At 40.3% G+C, this 21,965-nt stretch overlaps 1 protein-coding gene across 7 annotated transcripts in view; it reads left to right on the forward strand.

Moving 5' to 3' along the window:
- DNM3 (dynamin 3) overlaps positions 1-21,965 on the forward strand; it is a 172,849-nt gene that overhangs the window by 107,778 nt on the left and 43,106 nt on the right. For all 7 annotated transcript variants that reach the window (XM_069022384.1, XM_069022386.1, XM_069022380.1 and 4 more), the window contains one exon: positions 9,762-9,873. In XM_069022384.1, the coding sequence (XP_068878485.1) occupies positions 9,762-9,873 (112 nt within the window). The remainder of the gene's footprint in view (positions 1-9,761; positions 9,874-21,965) is intronic.

Below are 21,965 nucleotides of genomic sequence, written 5' to 3' on the forward strand. Positions count from 1 at the left end.
GCCATGTCTGTAATTAGCCCTGCCTCTTTGGGCTTTGACTAGACTCTGCAGCCTCTGCAAGCTGCTCTAAAAACATCCTTATATCCACATGGGCATGTTAAGACATGACAGCACAGCATTAAGACCACAAAATACTTTTGCCTTGGGAGAGGCAGATCATGGAGTCAGTCTTCCAGTTTTAAGGGAGGCAGAAGTTGTTTTTGAAGAAATATTTATTGAATTCTAATTAAAATAGCAGTTTCTCTGTTACTGTAAAACAGCTGATTTTGGTATTTCTAAAAATCTGCCTCCTTGCACAAATTGATCAAAACAAGATTAGTATCACTTTCCACTGAATCCTGAATTCATAGATATGTCAGCAAAACCAGGAATATTGGTTCTCGAGTAAAGTGATATGGCTGGGGACACTGTCCCCTCTCCCACATTCTTAAGGAAACTGAAACAGGGAATTGATAAAGATACATTGAAATAAGGAGCCTTATTGTTATTTTACTTTGTGGTAATCTGTTGAATCCTGGTTTCTAGTGTGTGTGTGAGTATGGCTTGCTTTTCAAAGATCATGTAAAAAATTAACTTTGTTTCTGGTTGGCTTTTTTTTTGTTTTGTTTTGGGTTTTTTTGTTGGGGGGTGGTGGAATGGTTGCTTTTTTTTAATTAAAAAAACCTTAGCAACTGAGAAAGAAATCAGCTTTCGAAGTCTGCCCACTGAGGGTTCTGGTTATGGAACCATTTTGCTATTTAAGATGTAGATCGTTAAAGAACAAAGGCACAATCATCTGTTCCAGCTTCCATGATAGCACGGAGATTATTCTGTATCTCTTTTTTCCTCCCCCTGTAATTGGCAGCATTTTTTTTCCTTGACTATGAAATTTTTGTTAATGTTCAATTAAATAGTTTTAATTTTCAAGAAAAATCCTTTTAGGAGAAGAATTTTAATAAGCTTGTTCTCTTTTTCATTCCCAGCCCCTCACTGCATAGGTATTTGCTCCAGCCATATGTTTCTGATACTGTACATTTCAATAGTTTCCTGGATTATGCACTGCATTTTTTCCATTTATGAAAACCTTTCCAGCTCTGAAATATAGTGACCAGGAAAATACTTATTTCACTGGATAGAAGGAAAAACCATCTTGAGTTAGCTGAGACTTGGGGATAGATGGAGAAGGAAACTAACAGTATCTGTCATTTTGATTTACTGCAGAAGTCAACAGTTCTCTGACAGGAATCAAATGTGACTTGGTAATGTAGAGTAAATGGAGACTGTGACGATTGATTTCACAGTGTAGATAAATTCTCATGAAATGAACATAATTGTGTGTTTATGGAAAGGCTGTGTTGTAAAATAATTAAATTATTTTCATGTTACTTTCTAATTAAATCTCAAAAAATCAACAACAACAACAACAACAAAAGGTGAGGGTGGGAAGAGGAAAACTTTGCCTGAAATAGTTACAGTATTTCTTAAAGAACAGAGAGGTTAGGTTTGTTTTTCAGCAAAGTAAGTAATAGATTTAAAGTTTTTGAATGGGGCATCTACTTAATTTATAGACACTATGGAAGACCTTTGCAATGGACTCCTCTAGTTTACTTACCTTAGGAGTACTAGATATTAAAATAAATTCAAGTGAGTGCCCTGTGATTCCTGGATCATTTTTGGCTGTGTCCATCTACATGAGTCTGCCTTTAAGCAACTGAAGTTGAGCTTTAGGGTCAAGCAGTGTGCGTCTAAACCTAAAGCTGTCAAGTGAGTGCTATTTTGTGTTACCGTCTTCTCTCCTCCACAGGAAACTTGTGGCAAGTCTGGTTTTTTTAGACTGGAAAAAGAGATCAAATATATTGAGTATTTTAAAATAATTATGCTATAGGGGAAAAAAAGAATGTTTGCAGTACTGGTGTAGAACTTAACTGTGAAGTTGTGTAGATGTAGCCGCTGATTGACTTTCTCAGGCAGAGCTAAGCATGAAGGAGAGAGGATTTTGTCAGCATCTCTGCTCACATTCAGTAGATTAACCTGTCATATTCTCATTGCTGAGTGTGTAAGACTCTTGTTTAGAGCTCAAGAACAAAGAAAACAAATTCTGTCCATCCCAGAAAGTTTCCTTTCCTTACAGGATTTCATTCCAAACACTTGATTTAGTCTCCATTTATTTCTTGTAAAAATTACTCACTTACTGGTGCTTTTTCTGTTAACCAAGTACTGTAGGCTGGGACAAGAACTGTAGTCTTAAATATGTCTCCCTTAAGGATCTGTGCAATAGTCCCACTTCTCCATCTCCCCTAAGATGGGCAAGCAGTCATTAGTTCTCATGATCTCGCCCTGTTGACTACAGGATCCACGTGGCACTATTTTGACAGAATGTCTGTTGTTCTGCAGTAATCTCTTGCCTTTGCAGTAGTGTAATTGCACCTTTTTCCTGATTTGCTGGTCAATAAATTGATGCACTACTGTATTACAACTCCATTTATATATTACTTCCCTTTTAATTAAAGAAATGATGATGAGTAAAAAAAACTGTCTTCGTTTGCTACAAGCAGAGAAAAAGCTTCCTTTCCACCTCTTCTCCAACTCTGGAGAGACGAATTCTCTTTTAAAGGAGTAGAGATTCTGCCAGGTGCAGGTTTTGCGGGTTATAAATGGTAGTAGGCTGAAGTGTTTGTTGAGTTGGTGAATTTTCAAGCCTTCTGTAGCAGTATTGGGAGTAGCAGCCACAGAGTGAGGAAGGGTTACCTGGTGGAGAGTCCTTGATCAGCACTGTTTCTCTGTTCCCTTCAGACTCATTCCTTTCCTTGGAGCCAAAGAAGCAGAACCAGTGTGTGAAATTCTGCCTTCTTTGCAGAGGAAGATGACACCAGTTCTCCTTGTCTTTTACTTTCCTGCCCAACCAGGACTCAGATGAAATAGAGTTATGGTGTTTCTTTCCTCACCTCTGTGGTTCTCTATGATAGAGGGGTATGAGGAGCAAGAGCAAAGCACAGAACTGTTCCTTTTGCTTTCACAAGAGTAGGTTCCGGAGAGCCAAATGCCTCTCAGTAATCATGAAGCAGTGGGACACAACCTGCCATCCCTGCTCCAGGGCTGACTGTCTGGGGCAGGCTTGTAAAAACAGATCTTTAATCTGACAAACAGATGAATGTCCAGAGGAGAGCAAGCAAAAGGCCATTTTGAGGGCGCACAATAGGACTGAAAATAGAACTGCCAGATGAGGAATTTTAGCTACTGACTCCTGAGTACACTCTGTCTGTCAGGAATCATATTGCACAGGGAGCTGTGTTGTCTAGTAGGACCCAGGAAAGTACACTGTGTCTACACAGTGAAAGGTATCACTACATATTTTGGATATATATTGTTGGCTGTGTGTTGCTCTAGAAGGGGATGGAACAAAAGGTTTTTCTGGCACTCCAAATGTACTAGAGCTTTAAGTACTGAATTTCTTGCCGTGGGCAGCAACTGGTTAACTGCTGTCCATACATAAGGGAAATTGGGTAAGAGCCAAAATAAAGGGAACTAGTGAAAGGAGACCGGGTCAGAGGAGGTGTTGGATAGAAGCCAGGCTAAAGGAGAAAGCCTAAAATGAGATGTATGTTTAGTTACTGTTTTTGAATTACTCAGAAAGCCAAGCCCCAGGAAGAGCTGAACTGTAAGCTATTCAGAGCCTTCTCTGTTCGAAATGGAAGAAAGAGAATCTGTTTAATTAAAAAGCCCTACAAATTTAATCCAGAAAAAAAGCTGCTAACATTTCTAAACAAACTCCTAAAATACTGGAGAGTACAATATTTAAGAACAGGAAAAATATACAAACCCAAGGAATAGCTAGCCTTTATTGCCAACTGCTTTCCCTTAACAAAAAAAAAAAAAAAAAAAAAAAAAAAAGGAAAAAAAAATAAAAAGGTTGGCTGTTTTTGTTTCTGGAATATATTCTTTTTTGTCATTATTGGCAAATATTCTTTGCATGACATGATAGTATGGTGCAGGTATTGAGGTTTAAAACTGGTATTCCAGAGCAAAAAGGGGCTTTTGGGTGAAGGAAACCACAGTGCCAAACCCATACGTTGAATATGAAAGTTACACTGTACCTGAAGAAAATTCCCTAAGTGATTGTGTGGGATCTGAAACATAAGTGCCTGCCAGACACACGGGTGTTGTAAGCATGGGCTAAGCCATGCATGGTAAACCTGAGTGAGCTGCGGCACAGCTTCTCCTGGCCTTGCTGACCGTGACCCAGCACAGTCTGGGTCCCTCTGCCCCATCCAGGGAAGGGCAGGACTGGAGCAGGAGCTGTGTTCCCTCCGTGCCCAAGGAGGGGCTGACAGCTGGGGGCAGCTTTTGCATCTGTGTGGCCCCGAGGCAGATTCCAAAACAGGCTTCCATCCCTCACCACGAAAGGCATCAAACCTTCTCCTCCAGGGACTTATGGAATATTTTAGTGGCAGTCACTGTTAATACTGTGGATTTTGGCCCGTGTAGGTTAGTTTTGGCTGCATTTCTGTTCTGGGTTACATATAGGACTCTAGATACTTCATTGCCAAGGCTGGCCTATACTCTGAGCAGCATATCTTCGGTTCATTTTCACCTTAAAATTGTGGGGTTTGTGTGTGTTTTGGGTGTGTGTTCTTGAAAAGATCCTTATGCTTTTGGGAGAGCACTCAGATGAGATAGGCAAAATCCTTAAGTGTTATTATTTCATTACATTGTCTCAGAGATTGTCTCCTTGGCTTTTCTGGATATTAAGGAAAAAAATCTTGAGAGACATGTGTAATTAATTTTAATTAGCATTCACATTGGAGTGATCTGAAATGGTATGCCTTGATAGAAAATGTTAGTCATTGCTGTTAACTCAGAGCAGATGGCCATTTTTGTTTCTTCAAAATATATGATTTGCAGAGCTTCTGGTAGAGCTTTCTTATTTGGAAAAAAAAAAAAAAAGTGCATATACTCAAACCAGCCATTGAGCAGTTACAGGTGTCCAAAATCACAGACTAAGACTAAACTTGAATAAGCAGAGTGTGCATAGTGGCGTTGCAGGTTAAATAGGTAGAGAACATACAATTTCATCCAAGATTGCCTTTCCCAATAGCTGGAGTATCTGGATTCTGTTATTTTCTCCCCTTTTCGTTTTAGGTGGCTATTCATTAAATCCATATTCTGTATGTTTTCAATTTCAATCAAGTAAGAAATACCTAAGAACTGAATCTTTCATATTTTTCATGGAATAAAATGGGGCCAATTTGCATTTGGTTCTAAATTTATAATGTTCATTTCAATTCTGCTTCCATGCTAATAGAGATGTGATGTTTACAAAAAAATCATTGAGATAAGCTGTTTGAAATCCCTGTAAAAGAAGATATTCCTTTATCTTTCAGTCTGTGAGTAGCTTCACTTGTGTCAGTGCAACTGTTGAAGTTAAATGTGGGTTTGTGTTGTGGGGAGGATTAAAGTAGCTCATAGGCCCAATTCTAAAAAATGCCACTAGTATTCTTGTTGTGTAGTGGTTGTTCTGTCTCCTCCCACATTGGCAAGAATAAATGCATTTTTGATTAATCTTAGTTTTATTTTCTCTCTATAAAAAGAAATGTCATGCATATCCAGTATATCTTTGTCTACTGAAATCCAGATCCAACTCAATCTTAAAGCTCTCTATGCACATGGTTGTATGTGAGTATGCATTAATAAATACGCACACATGTTAACTGGGTTTGTAATGTGCCTGCAGTAGTTGCCCTTAAAATCTTTCCAGGTTTGCTGGAGATAAATATTTAACCTTATCTTAGTATTAAGAAATTGCAAGGGATACAATAAATCTTGATGTGCAGCAGTGGCGTGTGCTCAGAGAGCACATTCTGATGTGCAGCCACCATAGAGGGAAATGCACTGATGTTACAAGTGATGTTCTTTCTGTGTGATTTTCAGGCGTGTGTTATTCACTCCCTGCTCCTGGACTGTAGAGATCTGCTGGTTTATAGGCAGTCAAGCCTTCCCTATGCAGTGCTAACAGCCCAGGCTTCAGGGTGGGTAGAAGGGAAATCGCAGTAACTCACAGCTGGGTCAGTCTTCAAACTTACCTGGCATTTCTCAGTTTCCTCTTGGACACTTTCAAATACCTTAACCCCATCCTGTCAGGATTCTTTTGTGATGGGAGGAGTTAAAGAAACACCCATGGACATTTCTGTATTAGGCCCTGAAATATGCAGGGGAAAGGAATCAGGAAATGAAGGTAAAAATAAAGTTAAGAAGTTCTAGGGTAAGCAAAGTCACAGCTGGGTGTCTGCTGGACTTTCAGGTAATGGGCCTGGCCTAGAGAAGGCATGTCCTGAGTGGGGAACCATTCCAGAATTGGAAATTATGCTTTTAGTCCAATTGTCTGTTCATCCCCACAAGCAATTATATTGTATTTTTAGTGGAATGCAGTTCCAAGTTGAGGTTTATTTATCTAGAGTATAATAAAATCTGCAGATAACAAATGGTAGTCTTTTGTATTTTTCATTCTGGAAAAAAAAAAAGCAGTATTATGTTGATTTCCAGTAATGCCACTACAGTTATATTTTCACGTATTATGCATGATACTAAATTACAGTGATGAGACTACAGGAGGAAGTAGAGTAGGTAAACGTGGTATATGCATATAGCTTGGCAATTTCCTCATTTATGTGTTCACACTTAAGAAATGTTAAATATTCAAGAGAAATACTACTTGCAAATTGTACTTCTAGGCATGTTCCCATTTACTGTATCTGTCTTGTTTCTACAGTCCCTTAGATTTACAGATGCCTGGATATCAGCAAGATTCCTATTGTTGAGAGTTCATCTTTCCTGGTATCCTGTATTCTGTCGTTGTCTTTGATGTCTAACATCTCATTTAGCTGCTATAGAGATGACAGTGAGAACATGACTTCACAGTATTCCATATGGAGTAGGTAGGTGAGGCTTGAGTAGTAACTATTTCCGTGCTGATGTCTTCAGCAATTTTAAGAAGTGGAAGAGAGAAGAAGACAAAAAATCTGAATTGTTTTCAAGAACATTTTTACAGCTTTCCATGAGACGCCAGTGGATTCCTAATGAGTAAAGCATGTTAATATGTTTTTTAAGATTCCAGTGGTAACAGAAAAAGGACACACTCTTTTCAGAAGTTACTTCGGCTTTTTTTTTCCTTTGAAAAGTTCCTATGCTTGTCAGCCTTTCTGGGAGAAAGACAGGCAGGGGAAGTCTAGTAGCAAGGAAGCGAGCTGGGGAGGCAAGCATCCCTTACCTGCACTACTGTAACACTCCTATGAGCTCTGACTCAGGGTGTGCATCCTTCAGTTCCTCACATGTGCTGTGTCTTTGGTAGTGGTGGTGAAGTAGAATGAGCTACACTAAAATGGAACTCTCAAATCCTGCATGGAGAAAGAAGGGCCTTGGAGAGTGGGAGACATCAGCTGCTGGGCCATGAGGTGTCCCTAGCCCCAGGAAAAGTCCTGACACAGAGATAGAGTGCAGACTGTCAGCTCCCACATGTTCAAAGCAGTTGGCTGAAATCCCTGCTCACACAGCTCCGCTGGTTGTAGCAAGCCACAAAATGCCAGAAAGTGTAATATATAACATGACAGTCCTGAAAAAATGTTTTCACAAGCTGGTGTCATGTTGTTTTGCTCTTGCAGATAAGTGTTTTTGGAACTTCCCTATCACGATGTTTTACAGCCTTTATTTGCTCTATTGTTATTTTTAGTCATCTTTCTGAGAGTACCCTTTTACCATTTCAGCTTCCTATTTCTTCAAAGTTATAGCTGCTTCGTTATCTTAGCCAGAAAAGCTTATCTCAGTAAAAGCTTCTCCTAACAATAAATTAAAGCATTTTTTTCCTCTTGCAATTTCAGTATGCTTCTCTTTTTTGTTGTTTGTTTTTTTTTTTAGTTGACTTCTTTGTTTTGTTCTGTAAATGTTGACTTGGAGTTCCACAACACTGCAAATTTAATAAAATTCAGGTGTTTCCTCAGTTTTAAGGTAACAGCATCTGATAAGGTCATCCAGGCTGTTATTTGCCTTATGGCAAGATTAGTACTTTTGGAGTCAAGGAAGAAAAAGGATTAATTTTAAATTTCTCAATCAATAAAAGAATCCACAGAGCTTTCAGTTGTTCATACTGTCAAAGGCTTTGGCTAAACTATGGGATTGGGCCCGTTAGTGCCTCTTCGTGACCTTTTGGGCTGGTTTCTGTGGGAAGGAAATGCTCTGGTGGCACCTCTGGGTTTTTGAAGGGAGTAGTGCAAGCCTGGTGCTGTGTGCTCAGATTTAGCCTTTGAATTTGGTGAGAATTGAGTCACCAATGTAAGGAAGTAAATCTGAGTGTGTCCTTTATTCTTTGCAGTTTTGAATGCAACTTACAAGCCTGCTAAAAAATACCTGATTTCACTCTCTTCAGAGTGGATGTGCTCTGGTTGCTATACTGTGGTTTTATGGGTGATAATTTAATGATTTGGTGCCATGGCTGCTTCATGCTCAGGTTCAATTACACTTTTTTAATCTTTTTTTAACCTCTTTCCTGAGACTACCCCTAAAAAGCGATGCTATGAGCTGCCTGGTAACATTGGTGGTAGGAGCGAATCACTTCTGTGAGTGGGAATTACATCAAGTTGGTTGTGTTCCAGCAGTGTGGCGGTGAAACCCCACCAGTCCAGCAGTGAAATCCCACCAGTCCTTGAATGCTAAAGAAATTTGTCTAGCCAGTGACAATAATAGCTTTATTTCCTTCTTCTATAGTGTATTCAATTTTTTTCCCCCTCAAAATATGTGGTAGAAATGACCTCTATAGTTGCATAATGAAACCAAAAGGCCCCTTGTCATTGCTGTCTTTGAGAGTGAAGCAATCTCCATCAACCCCCCTCCTCCATAGCTTGCTAAGGGAAGAAAGCAGTCTGGTTGAGATGGAAGATTGATCCTTGTGCAACTGTTAAGATCTAGCAAAATGTGGTTTCCTAACCTTTTTCAGCTAAGCTCCTGGCCTTTCCTAAAAAGTCTGTTGGCTGACAAAGTTACAGTGATCTGGTCTGTGTATAGAATTTGAATTCAGAAACTAATGGCTAAACCGTAAGGGGAAAATGTGTTCTGTTTATTGAAGAATTTACAAGTACCCTTCCTATAGACGTATTTTTCCTCCTTTCTCTTTTCTTCCACTAAGTGATTCCCTGTATTTATCTCATTGTGTGAACTACCTGTAAAATGTTTTATTTAAACATGTCCCACTTTTCTTATTACGATGACAGACATCAGAGATTTGTTTTGTTTGTTTAAAAATATCTGATTATCGTTGCTGGTTTTTTCCTATTTTACTGATGATGTCTAAAAACTAAAAAGAGTATATAATGCACTGAAAGGACTTAACACGGGAAGGAGTTGCTTCAGTAATTATTTTGGTATTTACTGGTTCCAGCAGCAATCTGTCACAAGCTGTGCTGTTACGTTGGCATGTCTTGTGTTTGTCCTCTGCATCACAATGTCCTTTTTTTTCCTAAAAGTGCTCTGTCTTACCAAAAGCGGAAAAATTGATTTTAAGTAGTTTCACGGTGCCTTTAGATGATTATTATTATTTCCAGAGCTCTGCTGTAGCATTCTAAGGTATTTTTAAGTACTCCATGTAATTATTAAACAAGCACCTGTCCCGTAAAGTCTCTTGTCTAAAACAATTACCAAGTAATTTTTGATCCCAAAGGATTTTTAATTTAAAATGCTGTGTGCATGATACAGAGTAGTAAAATGCTAGTTTTACAATGTGGTGCTCTTTGTTCTAGGAATGTTTACAAGGATTACCGTTTCCTTGAGCTAGCCTGTGACTCCCAAGAGGAGGTGGATAGCTGGAAGGCATCTCTGCTACGAGCCGGTGTCTATCCTGATAAATCCTCAGTAAGTTAAACAGCTCACTAGTTTGCCAGTAGCTGCTCTGTTTGAGTCAGAAAAAACGACTGTATCATCTGGGAAAACACAGTGTCTGCAGATATCTCAAGAAAGAGCAGCCTTTTCATTGTACGAGTCTGTGGTAATTTCGAAATACTCATAATGAAATATTTTAAGACCAATTTGTGCGTCAAACCTCAATGTAAAAAAACCCAAGCAACCACAAACCAAACCTTCCAACATGTTTTTCATTGGATCCGTGTAGTAAAAGCATTGAGCAATTTGGGATTTCTTGAGCTTCATTGTTTCTATTAATGTTTTTTAAGGTAAAGATGTGCTTTGAAGAGTTTATTCCCTCAAGCTCTGTATTACAGAACGGACAGAAGCATTCCAGGCAATCATGTATATTTATTTTACTGATTCACTGCATGATTTTTTCTGTATGAAACACATGCTAAACCCTTCCAAAGGCAGTTTTACTCAGCTAATCATCATGTGGAGCAAATTGAACAGGATACAATAAAAAAGCGTCTATTAATTTACTAGAAATGACAGAAAGTTGGGAAACAGAATATGTCCAGCTACTATTTACTACTTTTGGACCTAGATACCTTGATATTTTACATCAAGTAAAGCTTTGAGGAGATATATCCAAAGAGAAGGCTGACTAGCAAAAATACCTTGTCATTTGGGCTTTTGAAAGTTTCTGTAAGGCACAGCTCACCTGTCTGCAGTGAGTGCTTCAGCAGAAGATCCACTCTGAGAAATGATGCTTTGCTTCTGATGAATTTGCTTTTCTCTCTGATTGTTTTCCATGGGAAGGCCAGGTTCCTTGAGTCTAGGGTCTTGTGCTGTCTTCTCTCTTCATCTTTTTCTTCCCTTCTGGTTGCGATGCCTGCATGGCTTCCAGTACAATTCTGTCTGCATCTCCTCCAGGAGCTATTCACACAAACAAGCTCAGCTTCTTTTCTTCGTACAAAGTTTCAAGGCTACCATAAAAAGATAAATAAGAAATTCTTGTGCTGCTGGATTCTCCATTTATTATAGAAATAAACAGTGATGATAATAATGATGATGGTTTTTTTAGAGAATAGTGCAAATATTCATTTAGTAGGAGACCTACCAGGTATCTGAGACTTTAAAAAGTAAAAAGCAATGTTGGTGACTTTTCAGTATGTTCAGTATGTTCCAGTAGATCCATTCCTACCTAAGAATATCAGAAGTCACTTAACGAGGATTTGTTATGAGAAGTTACCTAATTAATTACTAGGACCAATGTACTGTATTGCTTTGGTTTTTTTCTTGCTTAGGTTTTAATGATGATTTTACAAAAGCCTGTTGATGCCTCTGGTTTAATCTTATATTCTGTGACGGTTTTATCATATTGGTATATCTGGTACTTTATCCTTCAACAAGACAGACTAGTTGGATTTCTGAATTTCTCTTCTGTCTTCCTGTCTGTCCCTTCCCCCTAAAAATACTTGGTATTCAAAATATGTTTACAAAGAATTCTTGATTTTGTTTAAAGTTGGTCTGTCAAAAGAGTCTTAGATGCAAGACGAGGGACTTCCTTAAAAGAAGTAGAAATGAGTCAAAATACAGTTCTCCTTTGAGTTGGAATTATCTTTACATTATAAAAAGAGTAAATATTATTGTTCCAAGTGCCTGTAGTTTGAAATTTGCGCAGTAGTTTATCAGGCTGTTCAGGAAAGATGCTCAGCGCTAGTCTAGGCCTCTAAAACTTTATTCCTAAAGGACTAGAGGTCCAAATGTGGACTGTGAGTCTGCTGTTAAGAGTTCTGAATTTTGCAAAGCAAAATCTCCAAGGCCCCAGGTACTTTAGGAGATCCAGTGGATCCTAAATTAAAATGAGCAGCATTTCATTAAAATCCTGTGTATGTTTCACACCTTCCTCTGAAATTATAGAGAGTTGAAATAGTTTTAGAGACACCCGCCAGTCTTTTATTCTCCTTTAAAGATTCAGAGGCCATGTTTTTAAGTAGGAGGGACTGCCAGGAAATGGCAGCAGCTTGAGTTTACTTCAGTGCTTCCCTCCAGCTTCGGGATCCCAGAATTAAAAAGGCAAAGAAGTGCCTTAGCCCCTTCCCAGGCCGACCTTCTCGCTCTCTTTCATGTGTGAGGCACAGCTGGGCACTCTGAGTATCCAGGGCTTTGGCACCAACAGTACAAAAATTGCTGCTCAGAAATGAAAACTAGACAAATAGTGCTGTGAAGCTGGAGCACTGCAGCGGGGGCTGGCCTGCTCCCTGCAGCTGCCGGAGCGTGTGTGAGCCGGGAACGGGAGAGTGCAGCCGACGCCTTCATGAGCAGCTCTGATCACCCACAAGGACACCGGGGTAACACCCACGGCCACTGCCCTGAGCTGGGGCAGGAAAAGTAGGAATCTGGCACTGATTAAAGAGATCTGTTCTGAATTCTCACCAAGGGCAAATCTCTCAACTAAGAATATTCCTTTTGCTGTTGATTTTTTTTTTTTAGTAGAGCTACATAAAATTGTTTGATTACAGTGGTAGTGGGGCTCAGTACTTGCTGCCACTAACATGGAGTCTCTGCTGCTCATTTGATCCTGTAAGTTAAGTCCAAGGTTCTAGATTTATATTTTTTCTTTTTGCCTAAGCAAATCTCATTAATATTTTAAAGGCCATATATCACCCCCTTCCTCCATTTCCTTGCTAATTTTGCTTGTCTTCCCTGGCCCTCCATACATGGGGATGCACAGAGTGAATATGTTCACATATTCACTGTCCCATGAACTATGTCCAATGAGCCCTCAGCATTGCTCTATGAGCCCCTAAATTCTTTGCAGTTTGCCAAGTCACCTCCTTCCTGCAATCCATTTGCTTTTGTCAGGACATAGGCTTTGACAGCCACCCAGATAGCAATGAATCAGTGTTTTTATTTTTCCAACCCATATGCAAGTCAGCTTGCTTGATATAAATCATACTGTGGTCAGTTCACTTTGAAATGGGATATCCATTTACCAGCTGACTGTACTGCTGGCTTTCTGGACTGATGCATGCAAAACCCTCCTTTTTTTGTTAAAAAGTGGCTACAACGTTGTGACTAGCCTTTCCAGACTGTATTTCTCAACTGTAGGCTGGTGTTTATTTTGGCTGGCTTCCCACTGTATAATATACACTGTTCATGCCAGCTCATGGCAAAACTCACAATTAAACCAAAATAATAGCACAGATGTTTGTCGTAACTTGCTCTGCACACTTTACCTTGCTAGCACCACCCATTCCTTCTCCCCCCACATCCCCCAATGCCATCTCCTCATTATTTTTATTACTAATCTAAAAGTTCAATATTTGCTTTTTAAAAAGCCTTGGATCTTGAAAGTTTCCATCCACTGGCAAGTTGTAGGGAATGGCTGTCATGGAAGGCTCAGCAGACATGTTTAGTGGGTTGCTTTGCGTACTGGAAGTTCAGTGTTACCAACACATGAAAATCCCTCTGGCTGCCATCCCATCCCTAGATCACTTCAGGCCTCATTTTCTTCTCTCTTGTATTTGTATCCACCAGCTTCCCAGGAGCTGCTCTTGATTTACGCTGAAGGAAGTGAAAGCAGGATCAGAATGTTTATGTAGTGAGGAAAACAGCTTTGCTGAACGTTTCAAGTCCTTTGTAAATGTCCTGTGTTCTCCTGGAAGCTGTCTAACTGCAGGATTCAGTGAATGTTCCCTGAGTCAGTTCCTCATTTGGTTTGAGCCATTTCCAGAACTGTACAAGTTGGGCTGAATGCATGTAAAAGAAATGTAACTAATATTTCTTTTTTCCCCCCTCTTTCTTCTGTGCTGCATCCTTCAAAAGGGGAGCAACAAAGTAAGTTGTTTGTCCTTTTACAAAATCCTTTTGTATCCTGTCTGAAGGACTTTGTAATGAAAATTAGTTTGTCTTTCAGCTCACACAGCTATTGCTTGCATGCTCTTAACAGCAAAATGTGATTAAAACTGGGGATGCAAAAGTGTCTTCAAGAAGAACTATTACTGACTCTTTGTTTTAATTTTGGGGAAGGAGAACTGTTAAGTGTTGCTGAGTTGTTTTTAAGGAGGTTCAGTAAGAATGATACTATGAAAGTATTGGGCCCAAAGATTATGAAGGTATAGTAATAAAGACCTTCTGAGGAAAGGCTACTACAGCCTGATGAAACTCATTACAGCTGGATTTTTTGACCATACATCAAAGCTTGTATTAATGGGCAGTTATAAAAACCCAGCACTAAAGTCTTAAATAACAGATTTGCTGGCGTTGTTGGCTAAGCTGAACTAGATCAGTGTACTGGCTTTGAAGGTGCCTTAAAATGGATGGAGGAGGGTGGGGTCAACATTTGACTTGGCTTCTAGACCCTTGATGTGTTCCAGCTGGACAGCAGCAGAAGGGTGTGGGGTGTGGAGAGGGAGAACTGAAATATGCGTGGTAGGGGATTTTTTTGAAACTCAGCAGCACATAAAAAGACAGTTTTGCTGATTTTGATCTGATAAACTAATAATCATGCAGTTCCCAGGGTTAGTACTTTTTAATGCCATTTTTACTGAGCTTAAGAATGGAAATGGCACATCTCACACTTTGGAATAAGATGCAGAGAGAGTTTGTCATACCTCAGAAAGGAGTTACACAGCTTTTGTGCCTTTTTTCCCCCCTCTTTCCTGTTTTGGTATATTAACCCTTAGAAAGATAAACCTAAAGCATCAAAAGATGCTTCACAGCAAACGTTGAAAGTAGTCTTTGAAATATTGCTTGTAGCATCCCTTTGGGAGCTGGAAGCATTTCTGGGGTATGTGAGAAAGACCCAGGTGGGTTTTAAAGGTTTTGAAGGTTGGGGAATTTTATCTGCTTGTAATTTTTGTATTTTTAATCAGTTTTTGACCACTCCTGTCTCCACAGTTGCTGGGCTCAGAAGCACCAAAAATACTGTGTTTTGTTGGCCTGCCTGAGAAAAGGTGCTCTTAGTGTTGGGTGGGGAGGGTTTAAGAGAATTGGTGTATTGATGGCATGGGGAGAGGAATTTTACATAGGAGGTGGTGTGAAATGTAAATGTTAACTGTGTACACTAAAATGTCAAGGTATGTTTATAATGCTTCTTTACAACATGCTGACTTAACACTTTGCTGCTGCAGTGGATGCTGGTCTGATCTCAGAGGAGACAGCTTAGACTGTAGGTGCTCTGTTAAGGGAAATGGGGATAGATGGGACACCACTGAGCTCTTGGGGCTGGCACAAACTGAGTTTGGAGGTTAGGAGTTGCATGGACCAGCTCTGTTCTCCAGAGCTGTGAGCTGTGGGCACCCCAGGAAGGTCAGGACCAGAAGGATCTGACAGCTTTATGCAGCATACCCATGAGCAGGTAGAGAAGCCTGGGGGATGTGAGGATTTGGGAGCTCTTAACTCTTCTTTCACTCTGAGCCAAGGGCAGTTCTTGCTGTAGGTTCAAAAACATTCTCCATCTGGCCTGGGTTCCCAGCCAGAAGATAACTCCAAAAGAAATCTCCAGGAAGCTATCCTAATCTTTCTCTTTGACCCAGTTCCTTGTAAGGATTCTCATATCATCTCTGTGTCCCCCTTCTCTTTCACACAGGTCATTCCTGCTGGAGTCTGGAGATCACATTATCCCAGTTAGACAGATAGAACTAACCTGCAGCTGCCTGCAGAAGGTCAAACCCCCCAGTCTTCTTGAGATTTCTGTACCTAGTGGAGTTGGAAAATGACATGGATAAACCTGAGAGGTGACCAGAGAGTTTGTGAGAAGGGGTCAGGGAGAGGAGAGGAATGGTAGAGTAAGAATGATGACAGTGTCTCAAAGCTTCTAATGCAACTTTATGCTGAAAAGCTGCATAATCCTTCCTTACTGTCCTGGCACAGATTTCCTGGGTTGCTACCAGAGCTGTAACCCTCCTCCAGTGCTGCCCAGTGTGGCATTCATACACCGCATCCTGTCATATGTTCAGATGTCAAGATCCTGTACTCACCCATCTGTTCAGACTGTGGCTGCCTTTATACCACTACCTTTAGCTTTGCACTCTTGGATTTACAAAAGTAAAAATAAACATTGGAGTAATGAGTTCCTAAGAAAAAGGGGGAGGAAGGGAAGTGAAGAGGGTTTATAATCGTCAGCGGACTACTAATCATTTTTATTTTTACTTTTTATTGTTGCACAATCATTACTGTAAGTGAGATTTCTCACATGGTTAAAGATAAATATATCTTCAAAAGCTTTGTTGGATAAAATCTGTAAAAGGGTCGTGTAGAATGAGGTAATGGAGACCTACCTCATTCAGCAAGCACATGTTGGCAAGCTGCATTTTGCTAATATTAACACTGAACTCCACAGCCTTGCATGGGGAAAGAGTGCAGAATTGTCCAGAGTTGTGCAGAGCGCTGTAGCTTCAGTCCAGCTGCTGAAGACAGAGGAGCTGACAGCTTCTGACTGTCTTAATTCACCACTGTGGATTTGCTGCTTACCCTAAGCATCTTCTTTACCCCCATTTAAAAAAACAAATCCCCTCGAAACAGCCCTCCAGATGCTGCTGTTTAAGAACAACATCAAAACCTGAACCATTCTCACTGAGTCCATCTCCATATGCCTCTGACAAAAGTTAAAAGATTAGATAGATGCTGGGTCCTTAGGAAATTTTGATTCTGAATCCCTAGGCACTCATGCAATAAAACAGTAGCAACAGAAAAACCGCAAAACCTTGAAGTGCCACTTCTTAATATAAAAAGTCACCTCTCCTTTGTCATTATTAAGCTCTGAGTTAGCCAATAATTTCTCCTTGATTCAAAGTACCAAACACTCCAGTGCTGAGCTCAGACTTGAGAGACTTTGACTTGGAAAACCCAAATCTCTTCAAATTACTTTTTGCAGATAGTGACTACATATTTCTTGCCTTCATTGTTTTGCTTTGCTCTGCTTGCTGATACCCTTTACAGAACGTGTAGAACTGAAGTATATAAACTCCATATTCACATCTCAGTGGAGTTGTCACAGTTCAGATAATGCTGCACATGCAAATAGTCACTGAATATAAGGTCAGTGTAATTTAGTTTGAATTTTCTCTTAGGAAAAGTAGAATCCCTTTTGAAAAGGGAAGGAAAATACTCTTCCTGTCAGGCCAGTTTGCCTGTTGGTCCTTAAAATATTTCTTGGTGACATATTAATGGCTTAAATTAAAGTCTTTCTTTTCTCTCCCCCCTTCTCTTTTTTTTAAATTTTTATTTAAAGGGGAGTTAGTGTTACTAAGCCCAGATTCCAGATCAGCTACTTCATTAAGGAGTCCAGATGTCCTCCTGTCTCTTGAGACAGTCCTGGAAAATGGGAACATAGTGAAGTCAGGATACTCATTCTCCCTCCATATATGACAACAGTGCTCTCAGTTTATGTGTTTCGTGTTTGGCTATTGCCATGTAAATGCAGATGTAGTGCCAGAAGCCGTAGGTGTCTTGCACTGGAATAAAGCTCTGGTGCTTTCTTTTCGAGTCTGGCCACGTTTCTGAAGGGGCTTCAGTTTCCTCCCAGACATAACTCTGTTACTGGCTGTGGTGATGCTCTGCAAGTGCCCCAGCCAGATTCAGACTGGAAGTGAGTGGTTCTGCTCTGGGATTGCTCAAGTCCCTTCTCGGGACAAGTCCCTAAAGTAGAAAAAGTAAAGACTTGTTTGGGTTTGTTGAAAAGCAAACTGCTGATATGTCAGAGAGCAAAACAGTGTAGTCAGAAGTGTAAACTCTGCATTTACTGAGTTTACTTTTTTTAAGCTAGTATATTTTAGAAAAGGAAAGCATTGAATTCTAGGAAAAGAAGAATTCACTTCAGTTGTGACTAAAGGTGGCTTCAAGCCAAGTAGGTTTAAAAATAACTTTTAAATTAAGTGTTAATTTATTTTTTTTCAAGTGGAAAAATGCCATAATTTTATAGACAGTGTTTTAGTCATTGGATTGGATGAATTGGATTTTACAAGGAAGTCCCGGTGTAAAAGAGCAGCCCAAGGGGGTGAGGGTGCATGCGCACACACGCCGGGTCAAAAGCAGTCCAAAAGACAGGGAGGAAAGGAAATGGCAGGCTGTTTTCCAGTCCCTTTCTCACTGCCTCACTGCTTCAAGGATATGAAAACACATTTCAGATGAAAGCTATCTTCTGCTTCTCCTAAATATTTACTACTTCAAACAAAAACTAGATGAAACCGTGTTCCCCAAATGTTCCCCAAGAAACAGGGCAGCCCTGGTTCATATTCCTGTAAGAGTCAAATAACTGCTGGCACAAGAGAGTTAAAAATGTACAGGGAGAAGAGATTCACAGGATTGCATCAGTTGCACTGAGTGTAAGATGCAGGCTGACGGACTGAATGATTTCAAAACCAGTCCCAGTGAAGCTGCTGATCGGGGTCGAGGGTTCAATAGCTGTCACAGGGTTTTACGTTTCTGCTCTTAACTGGGGCTCTGACATTAAGCAAACTCCAGGAAATTTAGAAATGAGCAAACATTTTTTATTTCTGTTATGTATTCATGGTGGGCTCTTTACTGTGCTTTTGGCAAGGATCTGCATATTGAAAATATTTTTAAATTCTTCATTTTTTATGGGGCAGCTCGTTTTTGCACCATTTCCACTCTGATGAGGGATTTTGATGAAACTCTGCAGAAAGGTGAAAGCTCTCTGGCTGTGAAGTTTCAGGTCATGGAACATGAATGTTAGCCCCATTCTGGACATTCAGTGCCCTGGGGAAGGTAGTGAAGGTGGCCAGCCTCTTAGGATGCTTTCCCAGACGTGGTCAATGAGCACTGAGAGTGGGCTAGCAGAGAGGGAAATGCTTCTGGGCTGTGCTGCACCAGCCTCAACCACAAAGGTCCTTTGGAGCCCAGGCTGATACCGGCAGCTGGGGTCCCTGTGTCTCCAGATCTTGGAATAGTTGTAGTCAGGAAGGGCAGGTTGCTCCTTTAGCATACGAGATCACCCACAAGGGGGACTGAACAGAGGGGGAAACACATAACTTTCACAAGGTCTTGGGACAATCCTAAAATATCTTCTTTGTCTTCCAAGTCAGTAATTGCACAAAAGCTGAATAGTAATTAGGAGTAAATAAAAATTTGAAACTTTTTTTTTTCTGCCAAAAATGTCACCAGGCTCACTCTTCCATAGCATGTACAGTGTAACAGGAAATGTCGTCTTTGGACGTGAGGGTGGAGGGCAGCTGGTGAACCGCCAGATACTCTTTTTTTTCCTCATTTAGAAGGAGAAACAAGATCAGGAGAAACTGAATGTTGCTTTCCCTGACTCTGTTTTGGACTAAAACAAGGATTCACAGTGTCTACTCTGACACATAGTTCATCCTGGGTTTCCTTAACCTTCTCTACCTATCTTTTTTATGGAGATAGGTTTATAATTATTTTCCATGTGCTGAGTCAGAATCAAGGCCCATGTTATGGGTATAAATTCCTCCATTCTGGAGATGCATTCTCCACTTACATAATTCTCCTTCCATGATGTCATGTGTTCCTGTTCTGTGGTCACATCTCGGCTCCTGTTTCCCAGCTCCATTGTGGCCTTTGACTGATGTCTTCCCTGTTCTTCTCTGTTTGGTGTATGACACTTGATATATCAAGTGTGCCAGTTTTGGAGAATGGTGATTTCCCACAGGGAAGAGCTGTCTATGGACATGTTGAGGTGTCTGATCAATGCAGTTTTTTTGGTGACTTTCATACCTTTGTTTCTGAAGCCCCTGTTCTGCAGCAGAGAAGCAAGTGATCTCACTGTTTCCTTTATATTCTTCTCTTTGAAACTCAATTTCTTCTCTTCCTCTTCTATAAGCAAGTAATTTATAATTAAAAGAGAGAATGATGTGCCATTGTATGTGCTACTAAGTTCAAATAACGTCACACTATTGAGATAGGTATAAGCTCATTGGTGGGTGGGTACAAAATTACCAAGAGCTGTAACACAAGGTGTCAGGCCCCTATCAGACCCTTTAATAGCAGATACTCAAACTTGCTGGTTGCATTTGTAGCACCATATTATCTTGACCTATTCAACAGCTGGGGTTTCTGAACTGGGTGGCAGCAAACCAAAGGGCATTTAGGGAAATCAAGTAAAGAAACCAACCCGGAGCATGGAAGATAAAGTCCATGAGAAAAATTAGTCTTGTGCAATGTAATTTGGTGTTCAGTTGTAGTTTGGTTTAATACTGTTTGATTTTCACATCTAGATATTCTTCCAGTAGAAGCAAGAACCTTCTTCTAGTGAACAGAAGCCTTTCCAGTCACAGGCCAGCTGTCCCTAACTGTGTTTTGCTGGCGCTGTGTACAAGTATGTAGTCATTCGTGACCATGGTCTGGAAACAACTGCTGTACCGTATTTCTAAATTATAGTTATTAAAGGTTATCTGGCTGATTCAGACAGCATATTCTCAGTACTGTGAGACTGTGCTTAGCTCTCCTAAGGACTGACCTTAGCTCTGCTTAGGTTAGCTTTTATCCAGTTTTGCAGCTGCATACAGGGCAGGTATCCTCAAAAAGCTCAACTTCTCTTTCAGATCACCTGTGGCCCAAGATGTGGCTGCAAACACTCAAGAGATGTGTTCATGCCAGCTCTGTGCACCAAGGAGCTCTATGGGCAGAGTTCCTTGCTGTTCCTCAGCTGAGGGCTTTGACACAGGTCATGGTCTGTGTCCTGAGAACAAAATGTAGCATTGTCTGCAGTCCTTAACACCACTTGTGTTGCCCTTGGTGTGGTGAAAATCAAGGCTCTTGCTTTGGGAAACTTCACCTTCAGTTGTCTTTATAGTTTGAAAATATCAGTTTCCTCTTTGTTATACACTGCTCTGCAGAAAATGCCTCTTAATGTCATGGGTGAATGTGTATGCTCAGAAGTGGTTTAATTTCAGCCAGTCTGGGTCATGGACAGGGTGGAAGATGGGCATGGTGAAGTCAATGGCATCACTTCCAAAGAGTGAGAATTTCAGCTGTTGTGAGTGGGAGTGTTGTTCTTAGTGTTGCATGACTTAGGGGCCTGTTTGGGTTTTTTCAGTGTTTTTTGCAGTCTGATTAGTGTTCTGCTAAAATAAAGTTCTCCTTTCATAGAACCAATCCTGGCTTTGTCTGATTGGGGCTGTGATTTCTGCTCAATGTCCTATTTCTTTTATTGAATTCCGTCATCTTTGTACAGTTTCTTTTGTAAGCCCCAGCATGATGCCTTTCCAGCAGCTGGTTTTAATATTGTGAATAGATACTATTTGTCCTGAAGTTGCAGTTGCAGACTAGGATCCCATTTTACAAACTGAGAGTAAGAACATGGTTCCTGGAAGTCCAAGAATGACATGAAAGAATCAATGAATTATTGCAGGACAGTGTTGTTTATTAAAGGTTTGTCACTAGCTACTGAGTACTTCTAGAAACAGGGTTTTGGGGCAAACTACCTGTTCAGGCACTCGTCTGACTAGCAAAGGATATTTATTCTTTAAAAATACCTCACCCCAACATCTTTTGAGTATGCAGTAATTTCTTTCAGCCTGTCTTTTAAAGATAAAGGGGATGAATCCTCCTGTTGTGATTATTTCCCAGATCCTCTTCAATTCTTCTTTGAAATTTGACACTTGTTCATTTGAGTCCATCCTCACATGGTAGAACCACCTCAGCTTAGAGTATGATTGAAAATTGCTCAAGAGCATGTATTGGGTCAGTTGCTCAAGTGATAAAACATCAATAATCCTTGTGAAGAATGCATGTGAAGTTCTGCCTCCTTTTGTTTCAAAGGACTGTACCCAAGACTGAGTTGGTGTGTATTTTCCAAGAACCCTGGTTAGTGTCTTTGTTCAGGGACACTGGATGGGCTTCCTTTAGCGTATACAACCATCAACATTTTCCCATCAAAATTCTGGTCTTTTCTGAAGGGTTCGCAATGGGGAATTGCGTTTTTAGGAGTCTGTGTTTGGAATCATCCATGATTATTCCTTCCAAGTTTGGATCTCTCAGCTGAAAACTACTTCACTCTCTCTTCATTGATAGTGGGTCCCTGGAAGTGCCAGGTTCTTAGGTAATTGTCTTTGGGCAATAAAGCAAGGGAACTCAAATTTCCAGTGGAGTACTTAAATACA

The sequence above is a fragment of the Aphelocoma coerulescens genome, chromosome 8 (genome assembly GCF_041296385.1).
Source record: "Aphelocoma coerulescens isolate FSJ_1873_10779 chromosome 8, UR_Acoe_1.0, whole genome shotgun sequence".
Lineage (NCBI taxonomy): Eukaryota > Metazoa > Chordata > Aves > Passeriformes > Corvidae > Aphelocoma > Aphelocoma coerulescens.